The sequence below is a fragment of the Mastigoproctus giganteus genome, chromosome 2, assembly GCF_048544385.1.
Source record: "Mastigoproctus giganteus isolate SK-2022 chromosome 2, ASM4854438v1, whole genome shotgun sequence".
NCBI classification, from domain to species: Eukaryota; Metazoa; Arthropoda; class Arachnida; order Uropygi; family Thelyphonidae; genus Mastigoproctus; species Mastigoproctus giganteus.
The window spans coordinates 184,534,662-184,554,002 of record NC_143576.1 but is presented as its reverse complement, the minus strand read 5'-3'; the positions used below and the strand labels follow the sequence as shown (position 1 = coordinate 184,554,002).

Here is a 19,341-nt window from a genome sequence, read left to right as displayed (position 1 = left end):
GTCTAATTGGACCACACTTTCTGCCAAACAGACTAATAGGAGAGCTGTACCTTCAGTTCCTGCAGAATGTTCTTCCGGACCTCCTTGATAATGTTCCACTTCAGCAACACCAGAACATGCAGTTTATGCATGATGGTGCACCGGCATATTTTGCTCGAGTTGTGACTCGGTATCTAACTAGAAGGTATGGTCAATAGTGAATAGATAGAGGTGGCCCTGTAATGTGGCCTCCCAGATCACCAGACTTAAATCCTGTGGATTTCTGTATCTGGGGTGATGTAAAAAGCTTGGTGTACACTTCTGACATTAACACAGTTGAGGAATTGCAGCATCGAATTGAAGGAGCCTTTCAGCAAATCAGAAATGATCCAGGAATGCCTGAGAGGATTTGCAACTCAATGCAAAGAAGACTACAAAGCTGCGTACGGATGCAAGGACAGCATTTTGAACACCTTTTCTAACATCCTGTAACATGTAACATCTGTAAAATCCTGTGGTGTTGAAACCAAAAATTAAAAATGTATTATCTTATGTTTAATAAAACCACCCTTAGCAAAGGATTCACAGCTTTTTGCTAAACTAGTGCTTCCATAGTCAGTGGCGGATCTTAACAGAAAATGTGCATTATCTCGAAAATGGATCATTTGTGGCCCGACGTTCACTGGGACTTTTTTGCTTATTTTAGTTTGTACTTTTCATCTTTAAATTATTGACCATCATTTTTGAAAAATCCTGTATATTACATTCTGTTGGATGGATAGAAGGAGAATATTTTCTCAAAATTTCCATAACTGCTACATTCAAGAGAGCATGTAAGGGAGGACAGCAACTGCACCCACTCTATTGTCAGACCTTGAACCACTGGTATGAATTTCTTTGCAAAATGCAGACAATTTTGTGTATGGACAATATGGGGTTGATTTATGTTTACATTTGCCACAGTTGGAAAATAACTGTTGAAATAAGGTGAATATAGTAGATAGGCTTTGAATTGAAGATAGTCAGTACAGCATGTACAGGCACACAGACAGGATGGAGGGGGCAGTTATGCTCTTGGTCAAGAAGCACACAGAATCTAAGGCATCAAGTTGATGTGGGTGGCCACAATGCTGAATCAGGTTGGTATGACAAAAGCGTTGGGAAAACTAAAATAGAGAGAGTAGTAAGGGTGTATTATATATAGATCAAATGACTGATGAACATAACAAACAACTATACAGACAAAGTATGTCAGTAAATCAATGTATTATAATGGGAGATCTTAACTTTCCAGATTTTAACTCTTGATTGGAACTTGTGGGCTGGTAGAAGTAGCAAAATTGACTAGATTTATTGGATGACTGTTTTTTATGCCAGTATGCTAGAGAGGCAACAATAAAAAGCAATACTCAATCTGCTATCAGTTGACTCTTCATGCATTAGAAATTTGAAGATAAAGGAACCACTTGGTGGCAGTAATCTATTGATGTGGAATCTAATTAAAGATATAACCACTGAAGTGAAGAAGAAGGATTCTGCTTTCATAAAAGTGAGTACAATGACCTCAGTTTTTTTAAATTCTACTGAAGAGAGCAACTGCAAATTCTAAATAGGAAACATTCAGGGCAGCGATGACAGAAACTACTAGGCTTTTTATACCAACTAAGAGATACTGTTCAAGGCTTAGATCTAAATGGATGTCAGATAGTTGATGAGACTAGTGGCAGAGAAAATTACACAAGATGTGTATAAATTATCAAATGATACAAAAACCTACAGCAAGTTTAAATTAGCCTGCAATCAAGTCATGAAGGGGAGTTAGGCAAGCCAAGGCAGATTGTGAAAAGTCTGTGGAAAAGAATGCAAAGAAAAGTAGAAGACTTCTTTATTCATGTTAGTACTAGAAGGAAAGGGATGAGCCACATTTGCCCATCATATATGAATGCTGTTAACTATCCTCTTCAGATTGCTGACAAACTGAATAGATATTTTGTATCTATATTCATGTTTTAGGATTTTTTTAGAGATGGAGAATGCCAGAAGCATGAAATTCTAACAAGGAGCTAAATGATTCTATGATAACTGGGAGAAAGTGAAAGAAAAATTATTAGCAGATACAATCTATCCAATTATATTAAGAGAGACAACAAAAAAGGTACGCAAACGGTTAGCGATAATTATGAGAGCATTCACAGATCAGGGAGTTCCCTATTCACAAAGGAGCATCCAAAGGTAAAGTCAGTAATTATAAACCTGTAAGTTCACTTCTGTTTTAGTGAAAATAATGGAGTTGCTGGTTAAAGAAGTAATGCAGGATATGAAGACAGGAATGCAGCTATACAATAATCACAGCATGTATTTAAGGGAAATCATATCTGAACAGTATCAGAGGGTAACATAAGATGATAAAAAAGGAACTGGATGCACAAAAATATTTTGACATCACATACTTTCATTTTAGAAAAGCATGTGATGCTGTTCCACATGAAAGATTGCTATACAAACTGGGTCAATATGGCATTAGGGACATATTACTGATATGGATAAATGGATGATTGAGTTGGAGAAGACAGAGTGGTTTTCAACGAACACTGCTCTTCTTAGACTAACGTTATTAGTGGAGCCCCCAGGGTTCGGTGCTAGGTACACTGTTATTTTTAATATTTATTAATGATACTCATAAAAGCTTATCAGGCATAATTCCCAAGTTTGCAGGTGACAAAATGGTTGGTATGTTACAGCAGCAAGATCTAGAAAAATTAGGCAGATGCATTGAGAAGTGGCAAATGAAGTTTCACAGTGATAAATGCGAGGTACTGCATACAGGTAGCAGTAATCCTAGAATATCATACCAACTGTGTAATAACACACTCAACGTGGTGTACAGCAAAAAAGACCTGGAGTTGCATAGTCAGACACGAAGTTCTCTGAGCAGTGCATATCGACTGCTATGATAGTTTATGGAGTTTTGTCAATGATATATATGAATTTTGCCAACAGGGACAAGGAGGTGATTATCCTATTGTATAAGGCAATGGTTAAGGGCCCCCATCTTGAGTACTGCTTAAAATCAGGGGAACAAAGGGGTTCACTTATCAAGAAGATTCACTTCTGCAAATTTCAGAGTCTGGAATCTCAGAACCTTGCAAAGAAATCTGATTGAGCATTCAAAGCTTCGAACAGATTGCATAAGTTAAATGTTAATGATATCCTTATCTTGCTTAGAAAACACATATAAGTGGGCATAAACTTAAACTGAGGAAGGGTGGTGTAGGATAGATATGCAGAAATTTGCCTTTGGTCAGAAGGTAGGTAGTTGATTGTTTCTACAAACTTCCATCTGATATTGTGAAAATGGATAGTTTAAATAAATTCAAGGAAGAACTAGACAAATTATTACGGGGGGGGGATCTTCACATGGACAAGTGAAGATTTTTTTTTTTTTTGACTGATGCTTTATAAGCTTGCTTTCTTGCATCACATGCTGCTACTACTACTAATAATAATATTAAGCATGTGATTGATATTACTCAGGCTAAACATGAGTAGAGCCATCTGATATCAAATTTAAAGTCAACATCAACATGTAAAATATAAAAATCTGAAAGAAAAGTAGACAAACTGTAAAAGACATGTGAATATTGGAAACCTGCCAAAACTGGAATGTTAGCACGTCTGGTTTTTTTCTTGTTTTTTTTAAACCAATCCAGATGTTTAGATCTACTAATTTTTTTTTTTTTTTTGTAAGCCATGAGAAGCAGATTAATATGCTGCAAAAAATAACAAGAATTTTCAAAAACTGTACATTATTGAATGCCATAATGAAAATGGCATTCAAGATATAATAGAGATCATCTTACAAACTGAAGTACATGGGGTCCCCAGTATCCGAGTGTTCATATACGAGTTACAAGGATTTGAAAATTAAAGAATTAAAGGATGCCCTTGAGAAAATTGACCAAGCACTTGAATATATTTTTAAGAACGACCTTCTTCATGATCGTGCATCAAAAGTTAAGCATGAAGTTAAAGACATAACTAAATGCTACAACACAATTTTATCTGAAAAAAATAGGGCAAAAAGAAAAAAAACAACAAACGGTGGATTCATTCTTTATTAGTAAAACTGAAAAATAGTGTATAACTTCAATAAACTTTATGTTGTTCAACATATAATAAAAAATGTCTAATAAAATAATTGTCTCATTTTTCAGTTCTTTCACTCCATTTTTTACTATGTAAAAGTACATAATACACATTACGAAAACCTGGCCCTCAATTTAAATGGAATTTTCTGGTACCAAGTATCCTCAGGTAAAGAGGAACCCGCCCCCCCTCGTAACACTGACTCATATCTGATTGGAACATTAATCAAAACTGGACGTAACTCTGGAATAACAGCATTCAAGCTTTCTTTGCACAAATGTCTGAACATTATTGATTACTGTATTATATAAACATATACATGGCAGAAAAAGTAAAAAAAGAAAAAGGTGAAAAAAAAAAAAACACTGCTCCATTTTATAAAACTTAACATTTTTTAAAAGTAATTATATATGATTTACTCTCTGTTGAGAAGATTCATTCCCAGCAGTTAAAAAAAAAAAAAAAAAAAAAATTATGTACTCCAGAAAGAAAAGCAGTTTGGTTGTTCAAAACACAGATGCAAAAAAAAATTAGTATCTATCAGTTCAACTAAAGGAAAAACAGTAAAATGCACCTTTCATGACGAGGGAAAAAAAATAATAATAATAAAAATAAATAAATAAATTATACTCTTCATACCTGTGCTTTCAATTCCTCACTTTCTTTTATCTGCTGCCTTAACTTGAAATTCTCTGACTCCATATTCTCTATAACTGTAGTAATCTGCAATTTAAATTTTAGCCATCTGAGTTACTAGCAAATAACATAAGAATATTTATTGTGTGTGTGTGTGTGTGTGTGTGTGTGTGTGTAAGTTTACTGCTAAGCTTAATGTATATTATTACGCTATTTTTGTTCTAATGGAGCTCAATCAATATAAAAGTCCAGCCAATCATGCACTAACATAGATCAGCTGTGATCCTAATTAGACATAAAAATTATAGTTTATCAGTTGACTAAAAATTATAGTTTACTTATTCAGTAATTTGAATTAATTTTTGGTTTAGCAGTAATTTACACACACGCACGCACATGCACACAATATATAACTGAAACAAATGTTGAATCAACAATTCAGGAAATGGAGCAAAGGAATATAAATGAAGAAAAGAATGTTCATTATGTAAATAAAATTTAAAGTAATTTTAAACTTAACAAACATTGATGTTATTGAATAAATGATTTAACATTACATCAGAATGAAATGTTAGAGAATAGAGAATATTGTTAAATTATAGATATGTGTAAAAAAAAAAAAAAAAACAGGTTAGTTAATATTGAAAGAAAAAGTATGTGTGCCCTGAACAATAAGGGAATATCCCAAATGATGATGCCCCAAACACGCAGATATATGGAGGTCCATGGCAGATGACCCAAGAGACACCCTCTCCTCACGACTAACACGTCGATGGTGAATGCTGTGGTGTCAACAACATGCTGGTTGGACATTGGAGGACTGGAAAAGAATGTGCTGGTCGACGATTCCAAATACTTGGGGCAACATGAAAACAGATACCTTCTTGTGTGGCGCAAGCAACACAAGTCCATGGACTCTTCGTGCATGGTGCTCACTATCTAGGCAGGTGGAAGTCATTGCTTAATATGGGTATGTTTTGCTGGCAAGAACTAGGATCCCCTATGGACTGTTTCACTGGTGAGATCCACCGACAGATCTTAGGCGGCCATGTGCATCCTACCAGGTTGCATTTTTTCTTGGACAAAAACAGAATCTTCCAAGATGATAATGCACTGTATCATCGGACCCCAATGGGTACATGTGGTTTGAGGAATACAGGAAAGATATCACCCATACTGATTGGCCTCCAGGTTTGCCTGACCTCGATCCAATTGAAAACCCTGGGGTAGATGGAATCTTTCCAGTTATATTAAGGGAGCAGAAGGGAAGCCATAATTATGAGGCATTTTTGGATTCATCGATGGTTCCTATGGACCTGCTAGCTTAACTTCAGTTCCAAGGAAAATAATGCAGTCACTGGTTAAAGAAGCAATGCAGGACCATCTAGACAAGAATGCAATTATAATCCAGTCACAACGTGGATTTGTTAAGAAGTGATCGTTTCTGACCAATCTGATTGGATACAATGATGCTGTAACAATGGAACTGTATGCAAAAATAATTTTGATATCATAACTTGGATTTCAGCAAAGCTTTTGATACTGTTGCACATAAAAGACTTCTTTGTAGAAGAATACAAGAACTTTACCTCAATATGATATATAGAACATTTCCTAATGACACTCTCCAGCAAATAAATGAAAATAAAATTAATGCAAATTAATACAATAATAAAATTATTGATTTAATTTAATAACAAGTATTAATTATTTATTAATAGTAATTAATTATTGATTTAATTATTTAATTGCTGATTACTAAAATTAACTAATTTTACTGTATTTATTTGAGTTAATTTTATTTTCGTTTATTTGCTGGAGAGTGTCATTAGGAAGTGTTCTATGTATCACATTGAGGTAAATTTCTCTTATTCTTCTACAAATATTGAAATACAATGTAGAATGTATTGAGCATCGTAGCTCTGTCTTTTACTAACAAAAGACTGCTGTACAAATTATAGCAGTGTGGAACTGAGGGCAATTACTGCTCTGGATAAAAGGACGTTTGGGAGAAAGTGGGTGGTGGTCATCAATGGGCACTGCTCTTTGTGGACTAATATTAGTGGAGTGCCACAGAGTTCAGACCTGGGCCTATTCTTGTTTTCTATATTTATTACTTATACTGATGAAGGTATATCAGGCTTAACATCTAAATTTGCAGATGAGAGAGAGAGAGAGAAGGGCATTGCAGTTAATGACAGTAATCGTGGTAAATTACTGCAAAAAGATCTAAAAAAAATTAAGCAGATGGGCTAAGAAATGGCAGATGTAGTTTTACATTGACAAATGCAAAGTATATTGCATATGGGTAGCAGTAAATCTCAGATTAACATATAAACTATGTGGTACTACACTCGTGTAAGTTGTTGTTATTTGGTTTTTAGGAGCATTAGCAACTAAGGACATATTGCTCTCGGGATATATGGTAGTCATTCCCTGACCTTTCCGCATCCTCCGTATTTGGTGGTCACGGGCTCGAACCCCAGTCTAATCAAGAAGCTTGTGCTACGCACTGCTGCTCCTGCCCACCTGGCTACGGAGGCGCCGCTCGTGGAAGTGGAAAATGACCTAGGGATAACTGAGCAGTCAGATATGAAGTTCTCTGAGCAGTGCAGGCAGGCTGTCAGGACAGCTCATGGGTTTTGTCAATGATATACAGGAACTCTGCTAGCAAGGATATACCACTGTATAAGGCAATTATACCACTGTACAAGGTAATGGGCGGGCAGCACCTTGAGCACTGCATACAGGTCTGAAGGCCTCATTTTAGGAAGGATGTAGATCTGCAGAAGTGGGTGCTGAGAAGGGCAACCAAGATTGGTGAAGGAAACAAAATGGTGGCTTACCAGGAAAGGTTTCATTTGTGCAAATTGTAGCATCTGGAGACTAGGAACTTGCTGGGAGATTTGAATGAGCTCTTTGAGGTTTTGAATGGATTAAGTGACTTCAATGCCAGTGGAATCCTTCCTCTTGTTCAAACTACACACGAGGGTACATAAATTCAAATTGAGGAAGGATGACTGCAGGATAGATGTGCTGAAATTTGTCTTCAGCCAGTGGGTAGTTTGCATAAATTGAAGGAAGAGCTAGATAAACTGTTGGTGGGAACAGACAGGTGGTGCGGGAACTATTTATGTTTTTTTTTGATGATGCTGTATAAGCTCGCTTTCTTGAATCATTTGCAACAACTAATACTAAAGCATTTGAGTCGCTATCGAATCTAGTTGTAATTCACTGAGTTCTAGTGGATCGATGCCATTTTCTCAGCAACCCAATTTCATCTATTGACACACCAAGATTTAATTTTAGACTGGTGATTGGCATAACTGAAACTCATAATCAAAATAATCAACTGTGGTATTTTCATAATTGATTATATTCAAAATAGTTACGATAAATATAATTATTTGCAAACGTAATCGATTATTTTTGATGTGAGAGAGAGCATGCACACAAACTGAATTATTGCCCAAGCGGGGACGGCACTTTATCTTTAGTTTTGATAACATCAGATAGAATCTCTCCACTGTTGTTTCTTCTCTGTTTTTCTTCTTTAATTTTCAAATATGTCAATCAGGGGAAGTGGGCTACAGAAAGCTCCTGTGAAAGATAAGAGAGGCTATTAAAGTTGAAGAGATGGAAGTTGTTTGATGATCACAATCTGCAACACTCACCTTCAATTTCTTCCCTAAATTGAAGAAACCATTATGGGGATACAGATTTCAGATTGATGAGGAGGTAATCAATGAAGTAGTTCTATTTTTTTGCTCGAAGTGAGGAATTTTATTCAAGGAGCTGAAAGAGCTTATCCAGAGATGGGGAAAAATGCATAGCTCTAGATAGCAGGTACATAGAGAAAGGATGAAATTGACAGCCAAGTTTAAAATCACCAACTCAAATACTTGTAGGTGAGAGTAGATACTTATTGACTACCTCTCATAATTAGCAATATTAAACAGAGAGAAATTCTTCAGTTATAACAAAAAATTAGGCAAGTACAATAAGTATTTTAAAACTGCAGCAATAATGTAAATTTTCTCACCTCTGTTTTTGTGAATATGAATCTCTTGTTTAACATTACCATTGGCTCTGCCAAATTAGCATGTGCCATTATTTTTATTTTTCAAAGTCACAAAAAGAAGTTTATATGACTGGAGGAGCAGAAGTTTGAAATGTAAGAAAAAAATGAAAAAACTGCCTTACCTTTTGGGTTTCACATTTGCAGATTAGCAGCAAACAGTTGTAATTGGTGGTATGTTTATTACAGAGTGAATGATGTAAATGAAAAATCAATATACAGTTGAACTTCCCTATAACGAATTCGATAAATCCAGTGAAAAAATTCGTTATAGAGAAATTTCGTTATACAGAGAATCTTTTTTATTAGAAATTTTTATCTAATTAGAAAATTAAAATGAATCTACATTTATTTTTAATGTATTTTATTTCAAAAACATATTTATTTAAATCACGTTTACAATTTTCTCCGGTAAGCATCACAAATTAAAAAAAAAAAAAATCTGTAATTTTTGTTTGCACAGTACAATTAAAAAAATTGTCTGATTCTCAAAAAAAAAACCTCACATTTGTTCAGAGCATTAAAAACATTATCAGGAACATTTTCACAAATCTGTAGACCCATACGAACCGTTTTAAAAGCGTTAATCATTTCTTTGCGAGTTGGCTTTTCACAGGTTGTTCTGATGCGTCTTCAGCATCATCTTTAATTTCTTCGTGATCACGATCGTGTCTAACACTGTTCAGCAGTATTTCATCTTCATTTGGATGTTTTGCTGTGATCTACATAAACATAACTATCCAGTGTTATTTCATTTTCGATGTTTCCGAACAATTCTAATAATATCCCATAGTTTTTCAGTTGTGAAAGGGGCAGTTCATCTTGTTTGTCCAGTCATTGTTCGACATCTGTATTCAATGCAAATCTTGCTTTTGAAAAACAATTTTCAATAGGACAAATATTCAGTGATGTATTCAGTGACATCGTTTGTCCAAACTTTTGCCAGTTCAGAGAAATCTCTAAGTTTAATTGTAACCTCCAGGTTTCTATTTTCTGATAATGCATTGACAATCTTCATTATTATTCTCTTTCGATAATGAAATTTAAAATTTTTAATAATGCCGTGGTCCATTGGCGGAGTTTTGATGTTACGTTTGGTGATAAAAACAACAACCTCGCAACTTTTAAGTTTGGTAGGATGTGTCGGACAGTTGTCAGTTACCAACACGATTTTCCTTTTTAATTTTTTTGTTATAGGCTTGTCTAGTTTTAATATCCAGTCTTCAAAGATATCACTTGTCATCCATGCTTTTTTATTAAAGGTGTAGTAAACTTCCAAAGATTTTGTGCCTCTAAAACATCTTGGATTTTTTGATATTCCGATGACTAAAAGTCAATTTTTCATTTCCTGTCATATTTGCTCCAACTAGCACAGTTATTCTTCCTTTGCTTTGTTTTCCACCAAAACATTTATCATCCTTAAAAGCAAGTGTTCTATTCGGTAAACATTTAAAAGAATAAACCCATTTCGTCATCATTAAAAACATCCTTACACTCATATTCTTCCAAAATTGAAGAAGATTGCAATAGTTGGAGGAATAATACCTTAAAGAAGTTTAAGGTATTATTTCTCCAACTGTTGCAATCTTCTTCGCTTACATTAACACTTTCTCCACAAATAACCTCTTCCACAATTCTGTGGCACTTCTTAAATTTATCTAGCCACCCAGTGCTCGCATTAAATTCTGTATGTCCAAGGGACTGTGCAAATTTCAGAGCTTTTTGCTTAATTATTAGGCACAATATTGATATATTCTTTTCACGTATCATTTGCACACATTTTAGAACAGCATTATCAACATCTTCGTATATATACACACTTAATTCGTTTCTTGTCTACTCCTTCAATTGCATTTAAAATTGATTCTTGATTTTTTAAAATCATAGATAAATTGCTTGCAGGTATGCCATATTTTTCCGCAACATCTTTTTTCTTAAAACCCTGGTCAACATCATAACAATTTTTGCTTTATCATTAATACTTAAACACTTTCTTTTCGACATTGTTTCCGCAATTGTAAAAATTACTCGACTGCAGCTCTTGCCGATACATACACAGCAAACTTTGCTGCACTGGCCATATAGTGAATTGTTAGTACTGCCTACTCAATGACGTTCACTTGCCAATTCAACAGTATCACGTGACCTTTCCTATCAATCACTTTGAAGAAATATACGACTTTGTGAATTTCTTTTATTCTGCTTTCATTCATATATACACGAAAGAAAATTTATGGTTAATGTATGCTGCATGTTACTTTTCAGAAAAAAAAATACAAGAGCATATAGCCTATGTGATTGATGACGAACGAAATTAAAAAAAAAAAAATTTCATGAAACCATCTATTGGGAGTCCAGTTAGATGAGAACAGACATATCATACAATGATTGACAGGAAGGTCACGTGGTACAGTTGAGGCGAGAAGCTAATGTCTCAGTAGGCGTTACTAAAAACCGACTATGGTAGCATTCTATGTATTGCCACCGCAGCATGCTCAAGTTTGCCGCAGCGAATTTCGTTTTCCCCTGAGCCAACATCAATTTACAAATCTACCCTATTTATTGTAAAGTTTACGACCACTTTTAAGAAAACCCATTTGGTTTAATAACTAACAAAAATGAAATAAAGACCCTCCTATGGGCGTCAATTGCCACAAGTGTTCACTAAAAGAATGATTATTTAATTCCAGATGCTAATGCGCAATTTCAGAAGGAAGGAAGGAGGCAGTATATTTGAGTGGCTGTTTAGCAGTAAATGCTTGAAAATCTTAAAATGCTTTTACTAATTTTTTTAAAAGTTCGTTATAGAGAGACTGAAACTTCACTATATGGGGTTAATTTTACATGTAATTTCATTTCAAGGTGCAAAGTTTTGCAAAAAAATTCGTAATATAGAGAAATTTGTTAAATAGAAGTTTGTAATAGAGAGGTTCCACTGTATTTGATAAAATTCTGTTGAAGTCAATTTCCAGGGGGAAACATCTAAGACACATTTTATCCCATTTATTAGAAGCACACAGAATTTTTATATTTATGTTTATGTTTTTCTTGTATATTAATGTATTCATTTATGTACAAAAACTGCCCTGAAATCTTTCATTAGATGCTGAAACAAGCGTCAAGTAATGGGCGTAGTAGTAAACGTAGTTTAATAGATGGCAGAATGAAAATTCTTCCATCTATTACAATCTTTCATTAACTTGAAAAGCAATGAAGGAGATCACAACTGTTAGCCACTGTTGTCCAATCTGGACTTAAAAACAGTCAAAATTCTCTGGCATTCAGATGAGATCAGAATGCTGATGAAACTGAATCACGTGATACACAACAGATGTAGAGGACATTACTTCATCAAAAAAAATTATAATAATAACCATGAGTTTTTTGGGTTTTTTCAAATTCTGTTTTTTTTTAATTCTGATTAAATGTTTGATAATTTTACAATAATGTTGGGCAATAAGAATAAATTAATATTTGAAAGTATTCGTTACAAAGTTTTCACTTTTATAGTGCAATTTTTCAGAAATACACAAAAAAAAAAAAAAAAAAAAAAAATACTCCATGTGGTCCATCAATGATCACAAGCTGTTCAAGCAAACTCTGGTGAAATATGTTGATCAGGATGGAGAAGAAATAAAGACGCAGACTTAACACTATCACATTCTTATGCAATGATACCTCATCAGCTTGATTTATTTCATCCTACTGTTTTGATTGCAACAAAAATCATTATTAGTCGATAAAGATTATAGAAATAAACATTTTTGTTCAATTTCTTGTTTTCTTCATTACTGAGTGCTGTTTAACCCTTAATTTGATAAAATGAGAATTTGCTACAATGAGCATTTTTCCTGATTTTCAGAATTATTGTTACAGCAGACTTACACTTGAGTTAAATTTAAAAAAATTTAAATCACAAACTAGGCCACATTTTATAATTAGAACAGAACTACTAGAGAAGACCTTAGATACTGAACTAGCAACATTATATGGTTAGTAGGTAACATGCTAAATACCAGTCCTAACCTTGAGGCGCACACCAACAAATGGTAAAACAAGCTGACACTGATGGAATAGCATTATAGGAATAGTGCAGGATTGCAATCCTTCAAAGAGAAATAATCAATAATTAGCACTGCAGGATTAAAAGTTGGGATTTTTCAGAAGTGCAAAACTGTGAGATGTTTGAAAAGTTCATGGAGTGAGTACAGAGGGTTTATTTGAGGATCCTGGTAACACGTTACTTTTCAGCATACAATTGTGGCTATTAAATAATGAGATTGTTGTGATAAAATGAATATAATGAAATATTTCATACCTTACAAGTTATCTCCCTCAAAATAATTGCCCTGGGCTTGCACACAATGTTCCATACATTTCTTCCGAGCACAAACATTTCTGAAGTCACCTTCTTGTAAGGCCTTTTAACATTTTGGTAATTTTCTTTTAATGTCTGTAAGGGACTGAAAATGAGTTCCCTTAAGTACACTTTTCTGTTTACGAAAGAGAAAAAAGTCACACAGAGCTAGGTCTAACAAGTAGGATGAATGTCCACACACAGGAATTTGTTTGGGGCCAGAAACTGGCGAACAGAGGCATTGCATGCTGGGGCATTGTCTTTTTTTTTTCTTGGTAGTTGTTGGTGCATCGGCTTCTGTGGCCATAATGCACCTCCCAAGGTTTTTGCAGTACTTTTTATCCAAGCCTGAGGCGGGATTCGAACCCGCGACCTTTGGGTTGCTAGGCAGTCACTTTATCCACCCGGCTAGCCCGGTCGGCAACGCATTGTCTTTATGGAGCATCTCAACCATCCTTATATAATTCAAGCAGCCCTGTCAGAACTTTAATAGTACATTTGATCGACAGTCTGATTTGGTGGGATGTATTAAGTCATAATAATTTCTTTAATATCAAAGAAAACAAGAAGCATGGTTTTCATTTTTTATTTTGACATTCTTGCTTTTTTTGGTCTGGGGCATTGTTTTGTCTTCATTGTATTGACTGTCTTTTAGTTTCTAGGTAATACTGGAACAGTCAACTTTCATTGCAAGTAATTATACTCAGAAAGTCTGGATCTTCTACAATTTTTTTCAAAACATCTTCACAAGTTTGGAGTCTTCTCATTCTTTATTCAAAATTTTTGGCACTATCTCCTCACACACTTCTTTCGTGACTAAATTTTCATCAGTTTTTACAAATATTGGACGACTCAGTTGTTCACAGTCTTCCACAATCTCTCTCTTCCTTCTAAAAATCTTTTATGCCATTCAAACATGCAAGCTCTTGACATAGTAGCTTCCCCATAAAATTGATATAACTCATAACTTTCAGTTGGCATTTTCTTTAGTTTTGTTAACGATCCGAGGCTGTTTCACTGTCTGATTCTTGTCTATCATTTTTCCGACAAACTGTAAAAGCACAAAGGTAATGAAAGCCTGTCTCCTGCAAAGTGAAGGAGCATGTTGGAATGCAATTTAGCAGATAACTAAAAAAATGGCTAGAGGTCAACTGCTATGCCTTTGTTTCACAGGTGGTGCTTAGTGTTTAGTCGCTGCACATACAGTCTTGTTATTTAATTTCCACACCTTGAAATGTAATGATTCCCTCTGGAGTCATACACTTTTGTCACCACTGCTGTAATGCGTTGATCCCAACTGCAAAGAAAGTTTTCTACTGGGCTTCCAGGAATGCATCCACTGCAGCAATGATGTCACTCTTTGTGGGAAAATGGATGTCAGCCAGGTATTTTTTTTTTTTCAAATTAGGAAATAGGTAAAACTCTCATAGTGCTATATCTGGTTAATATGGAAGATGGTCCAAGATTTCAAAGTCACATTCATGAAGTGAAGTCATGGCAATAAAAACTTGTGAGAGGTATGTTATCCTGATAGAACAAGCCTCCTTTTCTGAGTTTTCCACAGCATTTGTCTTTGATGTTTTCATGAAAATGCCTCACAAGGTATGCATAACATACCCCTGTGACTGTCAGCCTTTCTGAAGGTAACAACACTAGCAACACTCCATCAACATCCCATACAACCAATGCCATCATCTTTAAACCAGAAGGACTTTACTTTCTTTGGAGGGGAAGAAGAGCTACGTTTCCATTGTCTAGATTGCTCTTTTGGCTCTGGCTGAAAATGATGGACTTACATCTCATCTATGGTCACAAACCTTGCAAGTAAATTGGCTATATCTGCTTGAAACCATGCAAATGTTCACTTGACTTGACAACTCTTGCACATTTATAATCTGCTGTCAATAAGTTTGGGACCCCTTTGTGTTGACATATTTTTCACAGTGTCACAGTGAGAAGCTCTACTATTATATGGTACACGTGTTCAGATCAGATGCCCGAGATGCTGGCAACGTACTGAACTGTCACTCGTTAATCACTTATCACCAGATCATGCAACACATACTACACAAAACTGCAGAAGAGCATTTAAAGCAATTGCAGAAAACCAACAAAAAACAAACAAACTAGAAATTAAAAAAGCTGTAAGTATGAAAAAATAGCTGAGATGTTTCAAAAAGTAACAGAGTCAAAAATTTATTACGAATAAATTTTTTATATTTCTAATATCCACTTAAACTTTTTTTGGCTATGGTAAAGAAAGCTTGCACGAGAACGACGAGAAACGTCGGATGACTTATGTGGAAAATTAGTTTCCCGACACCGGACTCTAGCACTGCTCGCTCGGTAAACAGACGGTAGGTGTTTTCAGTCTGGAGCAGAAATCGAGAAGGATATATTGATTGACAGGTAGGTGTGGCATACGATGAAATGATTGGTGGTAGGTGCGATAGACGACAACCTACTGCGTAGTCACTGGTTGGCATTATGATGTGTATTTACCAGTAAAGAATGGTGCATAATATTTTTGTAATGAACTGTGAACAGGTAATAGTAGCAATGAATCTTTTAAGGTGCTGACTGACGTTATGATACGTGTGTGTCTGCACGAGTGTCTTTAAAAATAAAAATAGAGTAATAAAAAATTAATATTTTGTTAATAAACAATTTATGTGCTAGTCTACCCATGATTCTAAAGAAAAAAGTTTAGGTTACCCCCTCCATTTTGGGAGGGGTTCAAGTTCCCATGGGATTCAAGTGGAGGTAACCTGACTTTTCAACATTAGGGCATATTATTGAAAAAGAAAATAAAAATACAGTCATAAAAAAATTTACTTTTTTTATGAATCTATTTCTAAATATGACTAAAGAAAAAAGGTTAGGTTAGTTACCCCCTCCACTTAGGGAGGGGTTCAAGCTCCCATGGAATTCAAGTCGAGGTAACCTGACCTTTTTTCGCCATTACGAAATACTGTAATGGTGAAAAAAGGTTAGGGCATGTGCAATTAGGACAAGTTACCATTAGTGCTGCTAAAGTGATACTAAACCGATGTTATCGTGTGTTGCGCTTGCGCACCAATCAGCACATCGTTTGCCACGCCTACCTGTCAATCAATATATCATTCTTGACTTTTCTCCAGACCGATAACACCTACCATCTGTTTACCGAGTGAGCAGTGCTAGAGTGCCGTATCGGGAAACTAATTTTCTGCATAGGTTATCCGATGTTTGTCGTCGTTCTCATGCAGGCTTTCTTTACCTTCGCCCTTTTTTTTTTTCATAAATATTTTGGAACTATTAATGATGAACAAAGTAAGCAATTTCACTGTGATTTTTCAATAATGAAATCGAATTATCAAGGTGGTAGAACTGGGTAATGTTATGTAACTGAGTGGTCATGAGAAAGGGTGTAGTAGTACATGCTCTTTGAGTGGACTATGGTTCAAGCCTGTGTGACTGCTAAATATATTAATGATTGTATTCATGATTAATTTTGACCTCCTCTGACCTGGTGGTCATGCTGGAGTATAAACAAGAATATTAAAGTACTATAGGTTACTTAACAAGAAAAGCATCAAATACTGATTAGAACAAATCACTGATAAAAACGTTTTGAATGTATTCAAAAATACATTATTTTATCAAGAGTCATAGTGCACCTTCTAATTTCATGAAACTGTCTAACTATAAAAACTAGAATGAAAACGAGAATTCATTTCAAATGTGTTATGGTGAATTATGAGTACATGGAAAGAACTAACACAATTCCAGAAGGGAATAATAGTTTAATATCTTGTGGTGAAAAAGGTTTGTGCATGATGTTGTTCAAGAAATAAATATGCCCAAGTTGACAACTGGCAACATTTTGCAAAAATGAAATGTCCAGCATTAATACTGAACCCAAGAAAGGGTTCAGTGTTAACTCCTGAGAAGTTGATTGACAGGACCTGATGTGCCTTGAGCCAGCTGGCTACATGATTGGTCATCAAATGATTCAAACCTTAGAGAATTTGAATTTTGGGATATGAATGGCAGGACACAAACAAACATATAACTGTTTCCATAACACATAGTGGGGAATTTTAACTGAACTGCAGTCTGTAGACTTCTGATAACAGGTGCCTCCGTAGCCAGGTGGGAAGGAGCAGCAGTGCTTAGCACATGCTTCTTGATTAGACCGGGGTTCGAGCCTGTCACCACCAAATACGGAGGATGCTGAAAGGTCAGGGAATGACTGCCGCATATCCCGGAGCAACATGGCCTTAGTTGCTAATGCTCCTAAAAACCAAATAACAAACAAACTTCTGATAACAAAAACAAATGCATATCACTGATCAACACGGTGCAAGAAACACTGAGCCTGAACTGTGGTTTTATGGAAATCATTCTGGTGAAGTGAAAACCATGCCTATCCCACCCCCCCCCCTTTCAGTCAGATGGATGTGTTTGGGTATGAAGGATGCTAGAGAATGCTTACCATCTGAATATGTTGTCCCAAGTTTGCAGTTTGTATGAGGAAGTGTCAATGGTTAGGAATATTTTTCATGGTACAGACTAGGTCTATACATGGAACCATAAGTGCTGTGTCCTATGATGATGTTCGGGACAATTCTGTTCCCTGCACCGTGGCAATTTTATCCAAGAAGCCCTTACACTTTGCAACGTGACACCGCTTCCACCACACAAAGCAAGGACTGTGAACACAGTCCGAAGAAAACATCAGAATGATGCAGATTAATAGAACTCATTAATGTTCTGAGTGGAGCACAATACATCTTTCTACCAGGAGTTAGCAGAAAGTCTTTCACAACAAACTGAAGCAGTCAGAAATTAACAGGGGGCAAACATTATCAATTTTTTTGAATAAACCATGCTCTGTTCATAACTACAAGTTCCTCGTGAATTTTGGTAGAATAGTGTACATTAAATGCACTCTTGTCAAAAAGTAAAGTTAACAACAATAAAATTTGATATACTAAGAATAATATGTACTTATGGAACATAAGAGCAATAAGACTCAGTTATATATTATTTAAAAAAGGATTGAGTCATATTCACAAATAATATCATAACTACACTGCTGTGAATTACAGCTCTGAATTACAAGCTCCAAAAAAGCATAAGTGTTTTGCTATTTTATTTACTTAATTGTCATATTATATTGTACTTTATAAGTACAATATAATATGACAATACGAATGTAACTAGAACTTTATAGTTCTAGTTACATTCGTTATTTTTAGTTTAGATAGAGTTTTTTGTAGGTTACTACTTAATATAGGTAAAACTGTTGTTTTGATCGAATCTTGCAGCCATTGTTTTCGTATAGAGTGAGTGGTAGGGAATTCAAATTTTTAATTGTGGCAAATACGTAGTTCTAATGTAAAACTAGATAGCATAATATGTATCACTTCCTTTTTGGAATCTATTAGATAGTGTAGTATTCATATTTAATTAATTAAATTTATTAATCTTATTAATTTTCTCTGTTAATTTCAATATCTTGCCCCAGACTGCAGCAGCAAAGCAACGGGCAAAAAGTAGTAGGCGTGCTGTGACTCAGGGGAGAACCAAGGGAAGAATTCTCCAATACATCACAGCCTAAAAAAATGTGCAACTTGTGAAATGTTTGTGGAACTCTCTGGAACAGGACATGATCTAGCCAAGGAGGATGTCTTTGTGTGCTAGGTGCAGAGACTGTTAAGAGATTAGGTGCCAACACAGCATGATGGGCACTTATGAGAGTTAGGAGTGGGGTAGATGCCCTTGAAGGTATTAAAATGGGGGACCCATCAAGCTCTCAGCTGCCCAACTCAATGCCAGAGCTCACTTTTGTGCATCAGGCAACACAGCGGCACTCTCCAAGGCAGAATGTGCTGGTTCCACAAGAATTAGTTATTGTCGGTGACTCAATTGTCAGGGAGACTGGGAATATATTGTGTAAAAAGGATAGGTGGAATAGGACAAGGGTATGTTTGCCAGGGACAAAAGTTGATGTTGTAGAACAGATATCTTTTAAGGGCATAAAGGAAGATATTGTTGTACACAATGGCATTAATGACATTAAGAGTATGAGATCTGCAGATTTACTTAAGTTTTTTTTTTTTTTTTGTTATGTAAACCCCAAACACGAGAGGTGTTAGAA

At 35.3% G+C, this 19,341-nt stretch overlaps 1 protein-coding gene across 3 annotated transcripts in view; it reads right to left on the bottom strand.

Moving 5' to 3' along the window:
• LOC150089829 (uncharacterized) overlaps positions 1-19,341 on the bottom strand; it is a 281,785-nt gene that overhangs the window by 102,314 nt on the left and 160,130 nt on the right. For all 3 annotated transcript variants that reach the window (XM_090389668.1, XM_090389667.1, XM_090389669.1), the window contains one exon: positions 4,765-4,848. In XM_090389668.1, coding sequence (XP_090245794.1) covers positions 4,765-4,848 — 84 coding nt within the window. The remainder of the gene's footprint in view (positions 1-4,764; positions 4,849-19,341) is intronic.